Source organism: Schistocerca piceifrons, chromosome 6 (genome assembly GCF_021461385.2).
Source record: "Schistocerca piceifrons isolate TAMUIC-IGC-003096 chromosome 6, iqSchPice1.1, whole genome shotgun sequence".
NCBI classification, from domain to species: domain Eukaryota; kingdom Metazoa; phylum Arthropoda; class Insecta; order Orthoptera; family Acrididae; genus Schistocerca; species Schistocerca piceifrons.
The window spans coordinates 453,556,944-453,581,771 of record NC_060143.1 but is presented as its reverse complement, the minus strand read 5'-3'; the positions used below and the strand labels follow the sequence as shown (position 1 = coordinate 453,581,771).

Sequence of the window (24,828 nt, the reverse complement as noted above, 5' to 3'; positions counted from 1 at the left end):
TGCCGGTCTAGGAATGGTAGAACGATGGGTTCGATGACGGTTTGGATGTACCGTGCACTATTCAGTGTCCCCTCGACGATCACCAGTGGTGTACGGCCAGTGTAGGAGATCGCTCCCCACACCATGATGCCGGGTGTTGGCCCTGTGTGCCTCGGTCGTATGCAGTCCTGATTGTGGCGCTCACCTGCACGGCGCCAAACACGCATACGACCATCATTGGCACCAAGGCAGAAGCGACTCTCATCGCTGAAGACGACACGTCTCCATTCGTCCCTCCATTCACGCCTGTCGCGACACCACTGGAGGCGGGCTGCACGATGTTGGGGCGTGAGCGGAAGACGGCCTAACGGTGTGCGGGACCGTAGCCCAGCTTCATGGAGACGGTTGCGAATGGTCCTCGCCGATACCCCAGGAGCAACAGTGTCCCTAATTTGCTGGGAAGTGGCGGTGCGGTCCCCTACGGCACTGCGTAGGATCCTACGGTCTTGGCGTGCATCCGTGCGTCGCTGCGGTCCGGTCCTAGGTCGACGGGCACGTGCACCTTCCGCCGACCACTGGCGACAACATCGATGTACTGTGGAGACCTCACGCCCCACGTGTTGAGCAATTCGGCGGTACGTCCACCCGGCCTCCCGCATGCCCACTATACGCCCTCGCTCAAAGTCCGTCAACTGCACATACGGTTCACGTCCACGCTGTCGCGGCATGCTACCAGTGTTAAAGACCGCGATGGAGCTCCGTATGCCACGGCAAACTGGCTGACACCGACGGCGGCGGTGCACAAATGCTGCGCAGCTAGCGCCATTCGACGGCCAACACCGCGGTTCCTGGTGTGTCCACTGTGCCGTGCGTGTGATCATTGCTTGTACAGCCCTCTCGCAGTGTCCGGAGCAAGTATGGTGGGTCTGAGACACCGGTGTCAATGTGTTCTTTTTTCCATTTCCAGGAGTGTATATTAATCATCAGCAGTTCAAACATGTGGGAATAATGGTAGTCATTAGGGAAATGGCAGCAAGGAATAGGAAGGAACACCAGTTGCATTCACTACGAGCACCTGGAAACATATGGAAGAGACTATTCTGACAGTCATTGAGAGAATAGGGTGCAACCAGCTGCAGACTTTGGTGCACATTTGAACAAACAATGCCTGTCATCTGGGCTCTGAGGTCATACTTGGAGCATCCCAGTAACTGGCAGAGAAGGTTGAGAAGACAAGCCTTGTACATGGAGTTTCAACAAAGCTCATGATTTGCAGTATTGTCACCTGAATCAATCGTGGCCTCCTGGTTCTGAGTCAACTAGAAGGGTTGAACCAGAGATGTGAATGTTCTGTGACAAGCTAGGCTGCAACGCCCTGGACATGCATAATAGGACTGAGTACTGTAGGGTCCCTCTAAATGGGTCAGTTGTGCACTACACAGCAGAAACTGCTACCCATGTAGCTGACTGTGTGTAGAGTGTACGCAACAGTTTTTAAGTTAGGCAACTCTCCATCCTGCTCAGGTAACAAGAGCTGTAAGAGATCCGGAAATATTCACGTAAGATCCAAAAGAATGTCCCTAACCCAGCCTGCAGGTGAGAGTATTAAAATCCTAGTAGTTAACTGCCAAAGCATTTGCAGCTCAGTGCCAGAGTTTGAAGCTCTGCTGAAAAGCAGTAAAGGGTCACATAATACAACATGCAGAAAGCTGGTTAAAACCTGAAGCTGATAGCAATGAAGTTTTTGCGGAAAATGTAAGTGTACACTGAAAGGATAGGCTAATGGGAAATGGGTGTGGTGTATTTGTGCAGTAGACAAGACACTCAGATCCAGTGAAGATTGTTAGGGCAAGACTCCATGTCGGGGGTGGGCATAAAATGGTAACTGGATCCTTCTATCAATGACCAGTCTCAACTTGTGAAGTTATCAAAACTACTAGAGAAAATCTCAGTTTTTTTTTACATAAGTTCCACAATCATACTGTAATTGGCAGTGGGGACATCAGGCATCCAACATTCAACTGGGAAAATTACAGATTTGTTAGTGGTGGGCATGACAAGACATCCTGTAACATTACTAAACGCCTTCTCTGAAAACTATTTAGAACAGATAGTTCAGAACCCCACTCATGGTGGAAATCTAATGGCAACAAATAGACCTGAGCTCTTTCATGATGTCCACATCAAAACTAATATCAATGACCATGAGGCATTTGAGCAACAATAATTAACGAAGTAGAAAGGACAGCTAAAACAAATATAAAGATATAAATGTCTTGTAAATTACATAGAAAAAGCAGTAGTGTCATATTTCAGTGAGGAACTCGAAACTTTTACCCCAGGACAGGAGTATGTAGAGAAGCTATGGCTCAAGCTTAAAAGAATAGCTGACCATGCACTGGATAGATATGTACCCAGTAGAAGAGCCCATAATGAGAGGAACCTTCCATTGTATGCAGTCATTGTAAAGATACTTCTGAAGAAACGGAGACTACTGCACAATAGGTGTAAAATGAAGAATAAGGTTACAGATAGAGAGATACTGAGTGAAACACATTTGACAGTCAAGATAGTAATGTGTGAGCCTTCAATAACTACCATAGCAGAATTTTGTTGAACGATCTTTCACAAAACCCAAAGAAATTCTGGTCATATGTATAAGGTGTTAGTGGCACCAAAGTTAGTGTCCAGTCGCTCATGGATGAGACAGAAACTGAAATTGGGGATAAGAAAGCAAGAGCAGAAACACTTAACACAATTTTCAAATGTTCCTTTAGAAAGGAAACCCAGGAGAATTGCCCCAACTTATTCCTCGTAGCGCTGAAAAGATGAGTATGTGAGTGTTAGAGTCAGTGCTGTCAAGAAATAGCTGAAATCATTAAAACTGAACAAAGCTCCAGGCCCCAATGGAATCATATCAGATTCTATATTGAACTTGTGACTGGGTTGGTCCCTTTTTTATCTTTAATCTACTGCAGAGCCCTCAAACAAAAAACTGTGCCTATTCAGTGGAAAACAGTGCAGATCAGAAGCATTTACAAGAAGGTTAGAAAAAGTAGTCCACAAAACTGCTGCCCAATATCCTTGACACTGATTTCCTGTAGACTCTTAGAACTTGTTTTGAGTTTAAGCATAATGAGACATGAACAGAATGTCTTCCTCCATGCCAACCAGCAATGATTCTGAAACCATTGGTCATGTTAAACCTAACTCATACTTCGCTCAGATTACATGCTGAAAACTTTCGATCAAGGCAGTCAGGAAGATGCACTATTTCTTGATATCTAAAAACCATTGACTAAGTACCACATATATGCTTATTATCAAAATTATGGACATATGGAGTATCAACCAAAATTTGTGATTGAACTGACAAATTTCTGGTAGGCAGGTGAAAGAATTTTATCTTGAATGGAGAGTCACCAACAGATGTACTAACTACATACAGGGTGTTTCAAAAATGACCGGTATATTTGAAACGGCAATAAAAACTAAACGAGCAGCGATAGAAATACACCGTTTGTTGCAATATGCGTGGGACAACAGTACATTTTCAGGCGGACAAACTTTCGAAATTACAGTAGTTACAATTTTCAACAACAGATGGCGCTGTAAGTGATGTGAAAGATATAGAAGACAATGCAGTCTGTGGGTGCGCCATTCTGTACGTCGTCTTTCTGCTGTAAGCGTGTGCTGTTCACAACGTGCAAGTGTGCTGTAGACAACATGGTTTATTCCTTAGAACAGAGGATTTTTCTGGTGTTGGAATTCCACCACCTAGAACACAGTGTTGTTGCAACAAGACGAAGTTTTCAACGGAGGTTTAATGTAACCAAAGGACCGAAAAGCGATACAATAAAGGATCTGGTTGAAAAATTTCAACGGACTGGGAACGTGACGGATGAACGTGCTGGAAAGGTAGGGCGACTACGTACAGCAACCACAGAGGGCAACGCGCAGCTAGTGCAGCAGGTGATCCAACAGCGGCCTCGGGTTTCCGTTCGCCATGTTGCAGCTGCGGTCCAAATGATGCCAACGTCCACGTATCGTCTCATGCGCCAGAGTTTACACCTCTATCCATACAAAATTCAAACGCGGCAACCCCTCAGCACCGCTACCATTGCTGCACGAGAAACATTCGCTAACGATATAGTGCACAGGATTGATGACGGCGATACGCATGTGGGCAGCATTTGGTGTACTGACGAAGCTTATTTTTACCCGGACGGCTTCGTCAATAAACAGAACTGGCGCATATGGGGAACCGAAAAGCCCCATGTTGCAGTCCCATCGTCCCTGCATCCTCAAAAAGTACTGGTCTGGGCCGCCATTTCTTCCAAAGGAATCATTGGCCCATTTTTCAGATCCGAAACGATTACTGCATCACGCTATTTGGACATTCTTCGTGAATTTGTGGCGGTACAAACTGCCTTAGACAACACTGCAAACACCTCGTGGTTTATGCAAGATGGTGTCCGGCCACATCGCACGGCCGACGTCTTTAATTTCCTGAATGAATATTTTGATGATCGTGTGATTGCTTTGGGCTATCCGAAACATACAGGAGGTGGCGTGGATTGGCCTCCCTATTCGCCAGACATGAACCCCTGTGACTTCTTTCTGTGGGGACACTTGAAAGACCAGGTGTACTGCCAGAATCCAGAAACAATTGAACAGCTGAAGCAGTACATCTCATCTGCATGTGAAGCCATTCCACCAGACACGTTGTCAAAGGTTTCGGGTAATTTCATTCAGAGACTACACCATATTATTGCTATGCATGTTGGATATGTGGAAAATATCGTACTATAGAGTTTCCCAGACCGCAGCGCCATCTGTTGTTGAAAATTGTAACTACTGTAATTTCGAAAGTTTGTCTGCCTGAAAATGTACTGTTGTCCCAAGCATATTGCAACAAACGGCGTATTTCTATCGCTGCTCGTTTAGTTTTTATTGCCGTTTCAAATATACCGGTCATTTTTGAAACACCCTGTATGTGTGCCAGCAAACTGTGTTGGAATTCTTGCTGTTTATGTTGTATATTAATGACCCTGTAGACCTAGTAATCTCAGACTTTTTACAGATGCTGCAGTTATCTGTAATGAAGTACTTTCTGAAAAAAAACTGCATAAATATTCAGTCAGACCTTGATAAGATTTCAAAGTGATTCCAAGTTTGGCAACTTGCTTTGATTGCTCAAAACTATAAAATCTCACACTTCACAAACTGAAGAAACACAGTATCCTGTGAATACAGCATCAATGAGCTACAGTTGTAATCAGTCAGCTCATACAAATATCTGGGTGTAACACTTTTTAGGGACATGAAATGAAATGATCACATAGTCTCAGTTGTGGGTGAAGCAGGTGATAGATTTTGGTTTATTGGTAGAATACTGGGGAAATGCAAGAGTCTACAAAGGAGGTTGCTTACAAATCACTTGTGTGAACCATCCTAGAATATTGCTCAAGTGTGTCGGACCCACTCCAAATAAAACAGGAAGTCCTGAACTATACAGAGAAGTGCAGCATGAATTTTCACAGGTTTGTTTGATCCATGGGAGAGTATATCACAGAGATGCTGCAGAAACTGAACTGGTGAATTGTGGAAGAAAGACATAAACTATCCTGAGAAATCCTATTTACAGTTTCACAAGGACCTGCTTAAAATGATTCCTCTAGGAATATAGTACAACCTACTATTTATCACTCATATAAAATCATGAAGACAAGATTATATTAATTACAGCACACATGGAGGCATTTAAACAATCACTCTTCTCACTCTCCACACACAAATGGACTAGGAAAAAACACTGCCATACACTTCATAGTGGTTTGCAGAGTGTAGATGTAGATGAAGACTTCTTTTATCATCTGTTGTGCCTCTATAAAATATATGTTAACAGAAATAAATCAAGGCTACATCTGTTCTGAAAGTTTATAGTTTTAGTAAATGTTTTAGTTACTATATAAAAAAGAAAATCACTTTTTACACACTGATCCTCTTTATCAAGCTTTTTCTTTAGCATACACTTTTTGAAAATTCTTTCACTGACTCAATGTGCCAGGTCAAAGCGAGATGGCATATTCCTTTAGTAGACAATCTTGTAAGGTGAGAGACCAGTTCCAGTATGGACCCTTTAATTGTACATGCCGACCACAAACTCAAGATAAGTGTCCCAGGCTGTATGTTGGCTGTTAACATAATGAATCATCATCTTTTTGTCTGTATGCGTAACATCAAAAGCAAATAGTTCCATAATCACTGACAACAATTCCTTCTCTGTGGTGGAGTAATTGTGTTAACACTCTGTTTAGCTGTCAAGATGCTTATGCTACAATATGCTCTTTGCCATCTACATTCTGACTGAGAATGCAACCAAGAGCACTACTGCTAGCATCACAGGGAAGCATGAATTCTTTGTCAAAATCAAGAAACACTAGTACCGCATCTTTGGTTAATGCTTTTTTTAATGCCAGGAGGGCACACTCACATTCCAGGAGCCATTCATATTTAACTCTTTGTTCAGTAGATAATAATGGCTGGTCAATTCACACAAAGTTTATAACAAATTTATGGTAATAGCTACACAACCCAGAAAAGATTGTAACCATTTCACTTTTTGAAGGGCTGAAAATTCTAAGACTGCTGACACTAAACAAGTATCAGTTCATACACCCTCTTCACTAATAACATGTCCCAGGTACTTGACCTGATTTGTTGCAAAACTACCTTTTTCAATACTTAGCATAAGATGTACTGCCATTAGTCTATTAAATACACCTCCAACCATTTTACATGTTCATTCACATCTTCCAAGAAAACTATAATATCATTGAGACATGCATTTTCCAGATTTTAGGCCATACATTTAGCAATTTTGGAATGTGACTGGTGCAATTTTAAGCCCAAATAGCTTCGTGTGATATTGAAAAAGCCCCCATGGGACTGTAAAAGTTATTTTACTTCTGTTGTCTTGCACTATCTCCAGCCTGTGGTAACCACTGAACAAATCAGTTGTAGAAAAGTATTTGCATCTGCCTGAGTTAGGAAGCATCTCCATGGTGTTAGGTAATGGATAGGCGATGGTGGTGGTTCTATCATTCAGGTATCTACAGTTGCAACAAAAATGGCATTTTTTGGTGGCATCCATCATTTTTTTTTTCAGAACCACAACAGGTGCCCACCAGGAACTATAATTGGGTTATCTGATACTTTCTACCAACTGTCAGTTGATGAGTGGTTATATTTGGCTTGGTATACGATACAGGAGCATTACTTCCTGTTGATATGTAGTGCTGGATAACCAAGCTCACAGGTAATAGACCTTGTGTGTTAAACAAACTGTAACAGTAGTGCTTCCATAGCTCTCCAGTCACTGCCCTGCAGGTGATCCACTATCTCATGTTATGTGGAATCATTAGTGGTATGCTTGTAGCTGTGGTAAGTACATGACCTACTTCATCCAAAACAACCAATATGGCAAACATTAAGCCTTTTGCATCATCCATACCAAAATTTTCTATGCTAAATGGAACCATACATTCATCATTCACATTACTTATGCATGCTATGCTTCTGTGTACAAAACAATGCAGTGCATCTAAATGCCCATTATTTTCAGTGGCTCAACCACACATAGTATTGTATCATTGTACCACAAAGACCCATCTATTTTCACTGGCAATACACTATAATGGGAACCCATCTTTAGTATGCATATATACAATGCAGATCACATAGCAAAAAAAAAAAAATTCCCTTCAAGCTCAACTGTATGCCATGAAAGATCTATTTCAGTACGATGTTTAATAAGGAAATCAAGCCCAACAATTGCAGAATACCCTCTACCAACCTGTGAAAAAACCTCCAGTACTCAAACAAATGTCTCAGCACTAATGCTAAATTTGGGCAGTGGGGCTTCCAATGAACTTATATCATTGTTAGTAACTCCATGTAACCTGTAACACAGAGACTATTGTCTCTTTCTACCCAAGAGATCTAATGCAATGACCATTACATGTTCCCCTGTATCTACTACAAACCTATGTTTCTTGCCACCAATGAAACTACACAAGCAGCCTTCTGTCTCTGCATCTACTCATGCAGAACTACACTTTATCAAGAACATTTTCCTTTGGCTGATATGTTCCTGTTGACATTTTATGAATGCTTTTGCTGATACTGATTTAGCTGTTGCACACTCCCACACTCCCATGTTTTGTGACCCACTTGTCTACAATTGTAGCATTTTGGCTATGGTAATGCTGTTTGACATGGCCCTAATGTCCACACCTGTGGCTTTTATTACTGAAGCAATCACAGCTTTTATTACTGAAGCAATCACATGGCAGTCACTACACCCCTAGTCACTACACAAGAACTAATCAAGAAAGACTAGATTCATTTTTTCACAGATGTTTATTACTGTACTTCTCTCCTACTTGAATGCACTTTTTATAGCATCTCTACCAGTCCTTGAACACATGGTACAGCCCATTCCTTATCAGGACCTTGAGAATCGCCTCACTTTTCTTGAGTACTGCTTCAGAGTTCTTGAATCAAATGTCTGAAAGTTTTGCTTTTAGTGATGAAAAAAATAATCACTAGGTGCAAGATCAGGGATGGATGCCATACATACGTAATGTTGAACTGTTCCAGAAACTGTGTGACTTGATTTGTGACATGAAGCCACACACTGTCATAATTAAGTCACCATCCATTCCAAGAAAGTTCTGGTCCTTTCCCAGCAATGTGCTTCTTCAGTTTAGCTAATACTGACATGTAGTCTACTGCTGTAACAGTAGTGCAAGGGAAAACTGTATGCTGCTAAATCATTCTATGAGAAACAGAAAATGTGCTTACCATCACTTTTCCTGCAGATGGAACAACTTTTGCCTTTTTTTAGTGTCAGAGAACCTGGCGATTTCCGCACTGTGTTCACTTGTTTTCTGTCAGGATCATAATGATGTGCCCATGATTCATCACCAATTCCAGAAATGCATCCCCTCAATCACCAAAGAGAGACAGCACCTCACAAGTTGTCTCCATTTGCAAAGCCTTTTGTTTGGAGTCAACACACACAACACCCAACGAGCACAAACATGGGACATATGGAGATGATCAACAAAATCATAAAGACACTTGCATATGAAATTTTCAACATCTCACTGAGATTAAGTAATGTTATCTGCCAGTCCTCACAAATAATCACAGCAGTTACATTGACATTAACTTCAGTCACATCAGAAGCCAAAACACCAGTCCCACCTTGGCTTAACACAGACAAGTTGGCCGCATTTGAAGTCTTTGAACCACCTAAACACTTTTGCATGAGGTAGTGCATCTTCACCATATGTTTGCTGCAGATTTTTGTAAGTTTCAGTCACTGTATAGTTTAAACAAACACAGGATTTTATTGCACCATACTGCTCCTCTCACATCACCTCCATTGTTTGATAAGCGAAATGCAATGAGTGTCTAGAGAATAGAGCATTACTACCAACCTACTAATATGCGAGTATGGTGCCTATGGACACCATACATATAAAGCCGCTCTTTTCATACATTCTTGGTACAGATAGGAAACTATCATGGAAGCTACAGGAAAAAGTCAGTCTCAGTCTTTGTTGATCAGCACTTGTATCTACTGTGGTGATTGTATTAGATGTGACCAAATCAGATGGACTCTCCAGCCCAACATTTTGGTAGGAATGCTGCACAAAAATAAAGCAAGAGCCCTATTCTTGGCTTCTTGCCATAGCACCTTATTGTCTTCCTTATTCTACATTAGCTCACATGACTGGACTTTGATCATTTGGATCCTATCACATAATGACTCGAAGGACACATTACGCTTCTGCGTTAATGTATTCAGTTTCCCCTAAAGAAGTGAATACTGTTCTGCTTACAATACTGCTGTCATCGTCTCTCAGGTGACTGTCTGTTTGTATACGCCGCAACATATCATGGCAAGTAACTTATGCCGTAGCCTTTCCAATCAGCTGCAAGCTGCTCATATGAAATCAGATTTCATCACACCAACTGCCCAATTTGGTTGCAGCTGAGACATAAACAAGGCATGCAGTTATGTCTTCTGGTGCCTCGCTAGGAAAAGAAGACATCAGATTTGCTGCTGCAGGATCAACAGAAGGGGAGGATATACTAAGCAGACTGGGCAACAGTCCAATTCAGCTTTGATTCTCTAGGAAAAGTTAGAGACTATTTCATTTTCTTTGTGTTTCAAAAATAAGTCTACTGAGTATTTCTCAAATTATAATTTAGTGACTGCACAGATAATGTCCTATAGACAATACAAAAATGGAAATGAAATGTTAGTGTAGTGTTTCAGGAAATTATATTACCAACATGAATTACGTGTTGTACATTTTGAGACCTTGCCAAAGCCTTGGCCACAAAATTCTATTTGGAAGTGTTACAGCATTAAAGGCATTGTTATTGAATGAATGGATGAAGCCTTATCTTCATAATGGAAAACAGAGGGTTTCTTTGTTTATTACTGGTAGGAAACTAACATGAGAGTGAGAAACATAACATGTGGATAGATTGCTCCTCAGATTAGCTAAATGAATAGTTATGATACTACTGTCCTCAATTTCAAAGTTACATAAATTGATTTACAGTGATTTACATCTATTGAAATAGTAGCATTTCCATACCTAGCAGATAATACTTGCTATAGTGAGAAAACACAGCCCAACAACGTTATTCTACAAAGATAAGTTTTAGTATCTATTTTTACAAAGCTATCAGTAAATTTGTGCAGTTACTGGTTAAGAGTAACATTAGTTACATATAATGTATGTTCTGAACTAACCTAATGTCAGTTTCTGTGGCAGTAAATGTATGCTTCTATTCTAAAATTTTCACCAGTTGACATTTAAGATCAAATAAATTGTTCTTAGAAATTTTGTAAATGTAATATTTTATGAATAATTTTCTGCACCTAAATTACATAAAGCAACTGTTGCTAAATAATTATTATTTTCAAATAATTTTATCAAAAATTAAATTTAGAAATGCCTTATGTGTCAACCTTTCTTTGAGAGAAACTTTTTAACTATCTTCAGTGTCACAATGAACAAGTGTGCAAACTGATGCAGAATCATTAGGAATGGCAGTGAGTGTGGGAAATATGAGCATTATTTTCCCGAGGGATGTTGTAGTACAGCTCGCTTCAGAAATGATGCTGGTCACTTCTGGAAATGCAGTAATTGTCACTACCACTACAGACTAATGGTAAAAGTGCAGCTTATCTTGAAACTTTTAGCTGATTTGGCAATACTGCAAGATGCATTAGCAGTTTTATGAGATGCAGTCTGCTGTAGTAATCTTGGCCAGACCAGAGGACTGGATTGCAGCCAAGCCTTCCAAATCAGCAAAATGATCCAGAGACAATATTAAGTTTGATACATTCAGCCTGGTTGCTTTCAGACAACCCCAGAAGTTCAGAAACAGGTTGATAGTATGGGGTGTAAGGTGTATGCTAAGTGTAAAAAGAAAGATTTTGAGAAGACATTATGGTCTTGTAGTTGAACAGTAGTCATGGGATGACAATCTCAGAACCTTTAATGAACCCTGTGGTAAGTAATTACCAGGTAACTAGGGTTTCCCATCAAAGTCCAGGGTTCAGTGATGTCTCCTGTGATTTGAGTTCCATGAAGAAAGATATTTGGAAAAAAAAAAAAAAAAAAAAAAAAAAAAAAAAAAAAAGATTATGAAATAACAGGGACGATGACATCAGGAACATTTATGAGAATGCTAATTTGACCAGTGTGAAGACCATGTCGTTCTTGAAGTGTGATGGTAAACACTGAGTGAAGCATTCTGTGGAACATCTTAATGTAGAGTTTAGAAAGTCACACAGGTAAGAAGGTAATACACACATATTTGCAGAACATTAGATAAGTGTTTTCTGTTAAACGTTAATAAACTGTTACTAACCTCCTTAATGCCATTCATGCTTATGTTAGCCAAAATTAATAAAAATACATCAGAGAGAAAGCTGCTACTTTGAAATGAGCTGCTGCCTACTCAGTCATAAATGGTCCAGTCACAATAATGTGACCATCAACCTACATTAAATGTCAGCTTGCAATAACAATGCACAGATGGCAAGTGGCAGCTCCAGCTGCATTCCTTGTGTGGTGTCATCATTATGAAAGGTTCAATGGATCAACACAGGTATGTATGTATCTTTGAGGACCATCTCCAGCCCTATATGCAGTCTGTTTTTGCTCCGCGTGATGGCACTTACCAGTAGGACAATTCAACAGGTCACACAGCTCAGTGCCAGTAAGCGCTTGGAAACAGTGGAGTCATTGTTGTAATGTATCAATGGAGTAATTCATGTGATATCCAAAAGAACATGATCACTGGCTTTCAAAGGGTGGAAGTATTTCAAAAATCCCTAAGTTTGTAAACTGTTTGCATGATGGCGTAGTTAAAGTACATCATGCATGGCAAAATGGTGCTATCCAAACCTGTGCCAAAGCAACTGTGGTGCGCCACAGACCATAGATGACAGGGCTGAATGGCAGCCGTGGAGATGTGTACAGGTAAACAGATGTGCAACTATTGAGCAACTGACCATGCAGATGAACCAAGGATCTACCATTGTGTCTCTTCAATGACCATTATAGGCATGTTGCTGTGCATGGGCCTCCACAGCAGGCTTCTGGTTCATACACCCATGCTGACTGCTGTTCACTGGTGATAAAGGCTGTAATTTGCACACCAATACTGCATCTAGACATCAACTATGTGGTGGCAGGTGGTATTTTCAGATGAATTTCATTTTCTGCTCCATTGGACAGATGGCCCTTGGTGTGTACGGCATGAAACATTTGAAAGTAAACACCCTTCAACAACTGTCAGAAAGGTCCAGGTTGGAGGAGGGAGCATTATAGTCTGAGAAATGTTTTGTGGGATTCCTTGTGAGATCTCATCATTATGAAAGGCGCAATGGATCAACACAAGTACATATGTCTCTTTGAGGACCATGTCCACCCCTACATGCAGTTTGTTTTTCCTCAGTATGATGGCATTTACCAGTAGGACAATTCAACATGTTGCACAGCTCACAATGCATGTGCATGGTTCATGTGCATGGTTCAAAGAGCACCAGGATGAGTTTACCATACTCCCTGGCCACCAAACTCCCCAGATTTAAACCTAATCAAGAATCTGTGTGACAACATTGAGATGTGTTATTCATGCCAAGGATCCTCAACTGAGAAACTTAATGCATCTGGCCACGGCACTGGAGCTGACATGGCTCCATACCCTAGTCAATACCTTCTAGATCATCAGTGACACTCTGATTGGTAGCTTAAGATCTGCTTCATTACTTCAGTGTTTTTCAAAGAAAGTAGTTATCAACATCTTTACTGATACCTGTTTACAGTAAATTACTACTTGCTGTGCAGTTTTGCAGTGAATGCAGCTACTTCCCACACATTTAACAGAACTTCTGAATCCCTGAATCTAAACATTCAAATAATTTGCAGAAACAGTGGCTCCCATTGTACATTTTTAATTTTCTTTTCAACAGGTTGTGATTCTCAGATATTTCTTTGTTACATGGCAGCTCATTGAATATCTTTACTGTGGAGTACATGAATCCACTCACACCTCTAGGCAAGCAGGCAAAGTCTACATGAAAACTATTTTTTGTCTTGTACAGTGATTGTGTAGTTCACAGTTCTGCTGAAGTGGATTTTTATTAAGACCAACAAAGACAATTTAGGTGTAAATATACTGGTAGGGAGTGTGACAATCACAAGATCCTTAAAAAGGCTTTTATAAGATGTACAGTTGTCTACTTTACACAATATTCTCACTGCTCACTTTTGCTGAATAAACATTTTATTTATTTGATGCACATTACCCCAGAAGGTAATTCCATAAACAACAGGGGGCATACAGTTGCAAAATATGCCAATCCTTGCCTTTAGATCAATACAATGAGAGATACTGCTACAGACAAAACTCACTGAACTCAGTTTCTCAATTAGTTTACCTATGTATTAGCTCTGTTTTAACTTGTTATCCAACTAGATGCCAAGGAATTTTATACAAAGTGCTTCTTTTAGTGTACGACTATTAATGTCTACTTCTGGTGTTAGCAGGCTATTTCCATTTCTTTGAAATTACATGATACAAGTCTTTGTGAGATTAAGACTTCAACTATTGTAAGCGTAGGCTTCCGCGGCCGTTGTCTTCTTCAATAAAATTCTTCAGAGTATCAGACCGCATTGTCATAATTTAAAATGCGCCAACGTTTCAGCCAGCATTGCAGCTAGCCTTCATCAGGGCCTTACGTTGGCGCATTTTAAATTATGACGATGCGGTCCGATACCTTGAAGAATTTTATTGAAGAGGACTTCAACTATTAGCTGCAAACCAATTTTATGCCTTATCAACTATCATCTGAACTCTGTTTGGAAAGATTGAGTTTGGACCCCTCATTAATATGCTTCTGTCATCAGTGAACATTACAGTTTCTGGGCTAGAAGGTTAAGAACATGAGTGGTGTCAGTAATGATTAGATTAGACAATAGAAAATTTGGAATGGACTAACAACAATGAAATGAATTAGAATAGACTGCCATTGACCACATAGAGGGTTCATTGTTTTAGAAAGTTACATTCATTTAATCTTCTTATCCAAATTAAACAAAGTTTGAAAACTGCAAGAGTCTTTAGTTTCAAATTCAGATTCTTTATTTTCATTGACCATATGTAGTGGAACAGGTTTTTCACTGATGACACGATACAATAGAAATCACTATATTAGTTATATTAGTTAATGTTCACATTACATGCACAATTCATTTATCATATGTGAACTAGCTTTACAGAATTGCAATCATAATCTTAAAACTCAATTACTACACTACAAGTGTAATATCCAAGAATTCTCTTAAACTGTAGAATGGACTGTCTTGAAGTGCAGTGCTATGTGTGGTGTAATGCAATGCTCCAGCGATTATTATTTTTTAGTGATTATCTTTGGTGCAGTTGCTGACTTATGTTTTCTCTTTGTTTATATATATATATATATATATATATATATATATATATATATATATATATATATATATATAATGGAAGGAAACATTCCACGTGGGAAAAATTATATATAAATACAAAGATGAGGTGACTTACCGAACAAAAACGCTGGCAGGTCGATAGACCACAAACAAACACAAACATACACACAAAATTCAAGCTTTCGCAACAAATTGTTGCCTCATCAGGAAAGAGGGAAGGAGAGGGGAAGACGAAAGGAAGTGGGTTTTAAAGGAGAGGGTAAGGAGTCATTCCAATCCCGGGAGCGGAAATATGTCTGCTTGTGTCTGTATGTGTGGATGGATATGTGCGTGTGTGCGAGTGTATACCTGTCCTTTTTTCCCCCTAAGGTAAGTCTTTCCGCTCCCGGGATTGGAATGACTCCTTACCCTCTCCTTTAAAACCCACTTCCTTTCGTCTTCCCCTCTCCTTCCCTCTTTCCTGATGAGGCAACAATTTGTTGCGAAAGCTTGAATTTTGTGTGTATGTTTGTGTTTGTTTGTGGTCTATCGACCTGCCAGCGTTTTTGTTCGGTAAGTCACCTCATCTTTGTATTTATATATATATATATATATATATGTTCTGCTGTTGAATGCACATTGTAACGGAGTCATATGAGTTACAGTTTACTTTTTTAACCTCAACGTGATTTCTGACAGTCACTCATGTGGAAATCAACAATCACTAATGTTTCATATTGTGTTGCATCAGCTGAGTGATGGATCTTCTGTGTCCCAATTCAACATAACTCCACAATCTCAGCTTATCAACACACCGAAATGCATCTTTGTAGTACTTGAAGTACAGTTTCTATGCTATACTATCAATGCACACGGCATAAGATGACCGCAAGGAAAAGTAGAAGCTATACTTAATTTTCTGCAGCCTATGACAGTTACAGAATTACAATGATATCTTGGCGTAATCAGTTTTTACCATTGATTTGTTCACAATCATGCCCTCCTGGCTGCACCACTGAATAAACTCTTTCATGGTTTACCGAAGCCGAAAGATGAACTCCAGTGGAATTGTGAGCCAAGTTGGCATTTACCAAGCTGAAGACTGCCATCCCAGAAGCTACATTGTTCACACACCCAGTTGAACAAGCACCTCTCGCCCTTATGATCTAAATACCTGCCAGTGTTATCTGTGCTGTAATGCTACATGTTAGTGATTACTATTTTTTAATCATTAACTTTGGCACAGTCACTGACTTATGTTTTCTCTTTTATTTCATTCTGTTGCTGGATGTGCTCTATAACAGAGTCATATGAGTTACGGTTTAGTTTTTATGTTGCAATAAAGTGAATTCATTTTGCCCCACCAGGTACACAAGAACAAAAAAAGACTACTAAACATGTAAGCTTTTGGTTAGAAGACCTTCTTCTGAAATAAACAACATACCCATACGAATTTCCACAAACACAGCTCACATTCTGAGTTTGGGTGAATGTGTGTCTCTACGATCTCTATTTCAGAAGAAGACTTTGGAGCCAAAACTTACATGTTTATTAGTCTTTTTGTTGCGTCTGCCTGCAACTCAACATTTCCGCTATATGGCGAGTAGTGATCTATCCTTTTCATAATATTGTCATTACACCATACTGGATTTTCCACTTTTAACAAGTTATACACCTTAATTTTAAAATTACTAAGAGGTGTGTTGAGTGAGAATGTGGCAATTTACTAAGAAATTTCAAACTGTTCACTTTGTGAGCATTGCCTGTTTCTGTCAGCCTGTGCCTAGCATTGTCAGCACTATTTTTGTTCCTAGTGTCATGACAGATTATATTCTCTTTGGTGTTATGTTGTTTTTAGTATATATCAATTCTTAGTGAATAGAGGACATCAGTGTTCCCTTGGACAAACCTTTCACATTATTCATAGCATCTTTGGCTCAATGTGTAGTACATCACTGACATGACATGAGTGATATTGAAAAAGTCTAAAGTAAGTTGTCCTAAGATATTTATTACTCACTAGATCAGATATTTTCCATGTGAAACAGGACACCCATGATATATTTTTGCAGACATGGTTAATGTGAGGTTTCCAGTTTAGTTTGAAATCAATGTATGTTCCAAGCAGTTTTACAGAGTCTGATGATGACTTTTCTCTGGATGATGACTTTTCTCTGGATTACACTGTAGTTTGTTACATGAGAACCAGTTTAGTGTTATGGAGAGAGTATCCTGTAATTTCTGGTGTAACCTTGACATATCTCCATCTGTGGAGATTAAAGCTGCATTGTCTGCATAGCAGATGACTGACTGAAGCCAAATATAGTGTGGCAAACTGTTAATTGCAACAATGAAGAAGAATGGTCTAAGGACAGAGCCCTGAGTCACACCAAACATGATTTGCTTCAAGTAACAATGCCTACTTTGAATTGACACAAACAGTCTTTTGTTATTTAGATAAGAATTAATTATTTGTAATACAGTGCTATTTATTCCTTAACACTGCAGTTTAGCTAGTAAAGCACATGAAAAGGAAACAACTTTGTTGGTACATTACAGATTTTGAAGCTTTGTTTTCAAGAGTAATCAAGTGAATGTATAAATATGACAAATTAATGATGGAAGAATATCCATATCTCATGCTTTCATTTGTTGCATGTTGGGATTTTGTTTCATTATACAAGTGAATTTTGCAGATGGAACATGCATATCTATCTCTTTCAAATGATTTTCCATTGTTTATTTTAATGTCTACTTACATGTTAAACTCATGGTCGAGAAAGCTGTAAACTGGATGAACATAAGGCAGAAATACAAAAAGCTGAAATTATTTAGTGTATGTCCAGCATCATTTCCAATTCCAAAGAACAAAGTTCCAATGAGAAAACCAATTACAATGTGCAACATCAGCCTCATCCGTGTAAGACTCTGTAAGAGAGAAAAACTTAAATCAGACGCTATTATCTTACATAACTACATATGTGATTATCATCAGTCAGTGGTGTTTTCTCCACAATATGCTGTCCTCAGTGAGTTCTTCATAAACACTGATTGCATGGTGAACACAGATAATTATATATCTATTTGGAACATATTGTTAATGAGCCATATTAATCAGAAACAGAGCTAGCTTTCAAAATGTGTACATATATGGTTGTACCATTGTGACCACCTTTGTGTGAACCATTTACAAGAGATTTATACTGCATATACAAATTCAGTAAACTATTTTTAACTGTTGAAAATGATGAAGCAGACTCTTCAAACTTTCACCAAATTTTATGTTGGTAATAAATCATGCAAAACAAATTTATGCTGGGGTAGAATTGCAGTTTATTCATTTTAGTAATTCACACAAAACAGAACTGCTGTGAAAATTCCTATAAATAAAACAGTTCTCCAGATGAAGTTTCCACTTTACCTATGTTACAACATAACAAAAACAAAATTGCATTGACACTAATACATCCTCTGTTGCAGTTTGAGAGCATTTCACCTTGCCCTCATACTACCACAGTGAAATTCGATAATAAGATGAAACATCTGTAGCCATCATTTTGATGTTTTTTTATTATACTGAAACCAGTTTTGATGACTCAATACTCCATCTACAGGCCTGTATGCACAATCAGTAATAATAGCATCATCAACTTACCTCCCATCCAAATATAAAGACATATTAAAGACAAAGTAGGAATCAAGGACAACACTATAGAATGGGATTTTGCAGTAATCATTTGATAAAAACCAACAGATACATTCACTGTCACATACCTAATACAGAATTATACATACATAGTGTAAGAAACAAATTTCTACTCTATATATCATACAAATGTACTATTTATTAACAAAATCATGAACTAAATATTTCATGATTAAAAACTGGTCAGTTAGATGATACATTAAACTGCAAAATCCTGATGTAACCTACCAGTCTACAACAGTAAGTTTAGAAAATGAAAGATGGATAAAATAAACTACAACAACTTGAGAAATAAGTAAACCAAAGTAATATGCATCCATGCGCAAGCAGTCCTTGTAAAAGGATAGCATCAACAATATCTAAGTATCAATAGAGATAAAGCTATACCCGCCAGATTAGCCGAGAGCGCTAATGTGCTGCTTCCTGGACTTGGGTAGGTGCGCCAGTCACGGATCGAAACTGAATGGCGGCTTAATGATGAGGGGTGGTTTTTAGGCAGTTTTCCACATCCCCCTAGGTAAATACTGGGCTGGTCCCCACATCCCGTCTCAGTTACATGACTCACAGACATTTGAAACACGTCCACACACTACACTAGACACAGACAGCTGCTTATTTATTTATTTATTTATTTTATTTATCCATCCGTTGACAAATATTGTATGGATGTTGTCAAGCCATTTCAAAGAAATGGACACAAACAATATATACGTAAAAAAGTACAAAACAAAATAATACAATGAGGTTAATAATAATACAATGTAAGTAATATAGCCTATATACATCCCTGCTTGTTATTTTAAATGCATAGTCTGCTTTTCATAAGGCTTTAGTTTTGTCCTCCCTAAACGGCAAGTCCTTATATACACCACACTGCTTAAGTATATATTTACATCACACAACAGCTGTCCTTTAAGTATGTAATGTAATGAATGATTAGGTAATGAATGATTAGGTAGGGCCTACATATTGAGTATTTTCTATTTTGCCTTTATAAATATCATCAGAAAATATTTATTGAGCTACATAGTCATTTACACAATAAAAACATTGTTCTACTAGAAATTTTTTAAATTCTGTTTTAAATTTGTCAACATCTTCTAACTTCCTGATGTTGACTGGCAGTGCGTTGTACAGTTTTGCACCGATATGGCTCACATGCCTTTGTGTATTCATTCTTTTTGTTCGCTGAGTATGGAGTGCTGCGCTATTACGGGTATTGTAGTTATGAAAGTCGGCATTTGTCTGAAAATCTGCAATGTGGGTCCTGACATACAATACACATTTGTATATGTATAATGATGGTATAGTAAGTATTCTAAGCTTTTTGAATATGGGTTTGCAGTGTGTCTGTGGATGACTGTGAGTTATTATTCGGATGGCCCTCTTCTGCAACAAAAAACTTTGTTTTAGGCACCCTGTTGTGGAACCCCAAAATATTATTCCGTATGTGGCAAGAGATTGAAAATAGCCAAAATATACCATTCTGGCACCCTCTGAGGTACAAACATTTGCAATAATTCTGAGAGCAAAACAGGCTGAATTAAGTTTCTGTGCAAGTTTTATTACGTGGTCATTAAAATTTAAGTTTTCATCCACATGAATCCCCAGCAATTTTGTGGATGTCACTCTGTCTAAGGCTTTGTCACCCCACACCAGATCAAGATTTACATTTTGACATCTTTTCCCAAACTGCATATAATTTGTTTTATTTACATTCAATGTCAACCTGTTTGCATTGTGCCAAGAGTGGATGTGATTTAGTACTTTATCAGCAGTTGTTGGTAGCAACTGCTTTGGTGCACTTATTATCACACTAATATCATCTGCAAATATTATTGCTTTGGCTGCATCATCTGAGGTGTGAAAATCATTTATATAGACAAGAAACAAAATGGGCCCTAAGATGCTGCCTTGTGGTACTCCTATTTCTACATTTTTTGCCTCTGATACTGAATTTATTTTGTGGTTGGAGTAAGTTGATGTCAGTCCTACAACCTGTGTTCTGTTTTTTAGGTATGATTCAAACCATTTTTTTCCTATCCCATGTATACCCAACAATTCCAATTTTCCTAAGAGAATGTCCTGGTTCACCGTGTCAAAAGCTTTGGAGAGGTCTAAATTTACTCCTACTACACTATAATCTTTTTCCATGTTTTTGATTATTTGTTCAGTGTAGCACATTACTGCTGTTTCGGTATTTTTACGTGCTTGGAAGCCATGCTGATTTCTGTTAAGTAAATTATGGTCGTTTAGATATGTGTTCATTCGGCGCTTCACCAGTTTTTCTAATATTTTTGAAAATGCTGGGAGGAGAGATATTGGGCAATAGTTTTCTACCTTATATTTGTCGCCGTTTTTAAATAATGGCTTCACTATTGAAATTTTCAGCCGTTCTGGAAAAGCTCCTTCACTGAATGATAAATTGGCTATGTGTGCAAAGGGCTTTGCGATTTGTGGTGCTGTCCTTGTTATGATTGACACAGGCACCTCATCTATGCCAGCCGACATTTTGGGTTTCAAGCTTTGTATCACTTTCAACACTTCACCCTCATTTGTTGGCTCTACCCTCATCCTACAAGCTGTTTTTGGATATTCAGGTTTTTCTTCATTTGTAAATTTTAAGCTTAATGAAGTTGTTGCATTTATGAAATAATTGTTAATGTTGTTGTTGTTGTTGTTGTGGTCTTCAGTCCTGAGACTGGTTTGATGCAGCTCTCCATGCTACTCTATCCTGTGCAAGCTTCTTCATCTCCCAGTACCTACTGCAACCTACATCCTTCTGAATCTGCTTAGTGTATTCATCTCTTGGTCTCCCCCTATGATTTTTACCCTCCACGCTGCCCTCCAATACTAAATTGGTGATCCCTTGATGCCTCAGAACATGTCCTACCAACCGATCCCTTCTTCTGGTCAAGTTGTGCCACAAACTTCTCTTCTCCCCAATCCTATTCAATACTTCCTCATTAGTTATGTGATCTACCCATCTAATCTTCAGCATTCTTCTGTAGCACCACATTTCGAAAGCTTCTATTCTCTTCTTGTCCAAACTATTTACCGTCCATGTTTCACTTCCATACATGGCTACACTCCATACAAATACTTTCAGAAATAACTTCCTGACACTTAAATCTATACTCGATGTTAACAAATTTCTCTTCTTCAGAAACGCTTTCCTTGCCATTGCCAGTCTACATTTTATATCCTCTCTACTTCGTCCATCATCAGTTATTTTGCTCCCCAAATAGCAAAACACCTTTACTACTTTAAGTGTCTCATTTCCTAATCTAATACCCTCAGCATCACCCGACTTAACTCGACTACATTCCATTATCCTCGTTTTGCTTTTGTTGATGTTCATCTTATATCCTCCCTTCAAGACACCATCCATTCCGTTCAACTGCTCTTCCAAGTCCTTTGCTGTCTCTGCCAGAATTACAATGTCATCGGCGAACCTCAAAGTTTTTATTTCTTCTCCATGGATTTTAATACCTACTCCAAATTTTTCTTTTGTTTCCTTTACTGCTTGCTCAATATAGAGATTGAATAACATCGGGGAGAGGCTACAACCCTGTCTTACTCCCTTCCCAACCACTGCTTCCCTTTCATGTCCCTCAACTCTTATAACTGCCATCTGGTTTCTGTACAAGTTGTAAATAGCCTTTCGCTCCCTGTATTTTACCCCTGCCACCTTTAGAATTTGAAAGAGAGTATTCCAGTCAACATTGTCAAAAGCTTTCTCTAAGTCTACAAATGCTAGAAACATAGGTTTGCCTTTCCTTAATCTTTCTTCTAAGATAAGTCGTAAGGTCAGTATTGCCTCACGTGTTCCAGTATTTCTACGGAATCCAAACTGATCTTCCCCGAGGTCAGCTTCTACTAGTTTTTCCATTCATCTGTAAAGAATTCGTGTTAGTACTTTGCAGCTGTGGCTTATTAAACTGATTGTTCGGTAATTTTCACATCTGTCAACACCTGCTTTCTTTGGGATTGGAATTATTATATTCTTCTTGAGGTCTGAGGGTATTTCGCCTGTTGTTAATATAATTTGGCAAATCTTGTTTATTAATATTGACATTTTTTAAATTTTTTAGGCTAATGTCCTGGTTTTCACAACTCTTCCCCATTTCAGTCTTCACAATACCCCATATGGCTTTTGATTTGTTTTCAGACTTTCTTATAAAACTATCATTACTCATGAATTTTGCTTTAGCAATTACTTTTCTATATACCCTCTTGTAATTCCTGACATATTCTATGAATTGTGGGTCTGTGGATGTTTTCATTTTGGAAATTAGTCTCTTTAGAGTTCCACAGGAAGTTTTGATGCCTGCTGTGATCCAAGAACTTGGCTTTGTATTACCATGTGACCTGATTTTTGACAGCTTTTTTGGAAAGCACATTTCAAAATATCCCATGAAAATGGAAGAAAATGTGTTGTATGCATCATTTGTATTGTTAGGGATAGTACTTCTGCCCAAGCCTTATTAGTTAGCATATTTATGAATTCTACACAGTTCTCTGTAGAAAAATTTCTTTTATACATGAATTGTGTTTTTCTCTCTTTCAGTGGCCTTGAAGGGATTTTGAGGACAAGAACATTGTGGTCTGATAATCCCAAATCAGTATTTGTCACTTCAACTTCTGTGCGTCCTACATTTGAAAATATATTATCAATAAGACTGACTGTATTATTTGTTATTCTTGTGGGTGTGTGTATGTGTGGAAGCAGGTTGAAACTACATAACAGATTTAGGAACTTATCTTTTAGCCTACTTTCACTCATAAGATTAATATTGAAGTCCCCACACACAACAGCTGGGGTACACTGACTCCATCCATGGAGGGGGGGAGGGGGGGGGGGGTACAGGGTGGCGGCAGGAAGGGCATCCAGCCACCCCTTCAAATTAAGCTTGCCATGTCTGATTGCAACCACACTGACCCTGCGAAAACTGCAGGACAAAGGCAAAAGCAAAGGAAGAATAGAGACAAAAGCGATCAAAATGACAGTACAAACGTATCTACATGCCACATCGATGTTGTAAACTGCTGAAGTGAAAAGCATATATGGACATATTCATGCCATATGCATAAAATGAAGAGCCAAGTACATGTCAAAAGATCAAATATGGAGAACCACAAAATGTCATACCATAAACAGAATATTCAAAACACAAGATAACGTTCAGGATGAAAAACATATATGCATCTATGTGCAAGTTGACCTTGCAGAAGGACAGCATCAACAAAATGTAAGCGTCAATATAGGTAACACTACCAAAATAACAATATAAATGTATCTATGTGTCATGTCAAAGTTATAAAACACTGAGGTGCAAACCATAGAGTAGTAACTTACTTCATTCTATGCATGCTTGTATCAATTTGAAAGTTGCTTGTATGCAACAGGTGTCAATAACATCATTAAAAGTATTAAATATCTGTCTTTTGAAAACAGATTTCTTGTCATTATGGGGAAATAACACTAGGCAGAGAAGAGGCCTCTTTTGTAAATCTGACAGCTACATGCATAATGCTTCACAAAACATATTGCCTAAATTTCATAGGCATTTTAAAGAGCTCAGTGTAGCTTTGTATTAAATGAGAACGTTTTCCAAATACAATAATTCCAAACCAGGTAAGTAGTCCTTTTTAAAGAAGAGTTACAAATATCTTCAGATGTTAAGAATTTGCAGTTGGCAGCCCTAAGATGCCAGCTGACATTATGGTAGCAACGAAAACCTACAACTACAACACATGTTAACACTGCTGTTGCTGCTAGAAATGATAAAGGGAAAGTTGCTGTGAGTATGTATGACTAGCTAATTGTCATGAATAGTAATGCTCACAAAGTGCCTCACATAACTAAATATATCCACTTTGAGTTCATCGTTAGTGACAAAGGAAGTGTACATTACAAAATAGACATTGACAGAAATGAGTTTGTGTACTGCAAGTTTTCCAGAAAAAATGGACCTGTTGCAGTAATTCTAGTAGGCATGACAAGACAATGAAGAGATTATCTTTTTAAAAACATCAGAACCTATTGCAAAGAGGAATAAAAAGACATTCTATGTCCTGAAGTAG

At 38.7% G+C, this 24,828-nt stretch overlaps 1 protein-coding gene across 2 annotated transcripts in view; it reads right to left on the bottom strand.

Moving 5' to 3' along the window:
- LOC124802873 (ATP-binding cassette sub-family G member 1-like) overlaps window positions 1-24,828 on the bottom strand; it is a 354,399-nt gene that overhangs the window by 6,791 nt on the left and 322,780 nt on the right. For both annotated transcript variants that reach the window (XM_047263916.1, XM_047263917.1), the window contains exon 8: window positions 17,795-17,963. In XM_047263916.1, coding sequence (XP_047119872.1) covers window positions 17,795-17,963 — 169 coding nt within the window. The remainder of the gene's footprint in view (window positions 1-17,794; window positions 17,964-24,828) is intronic.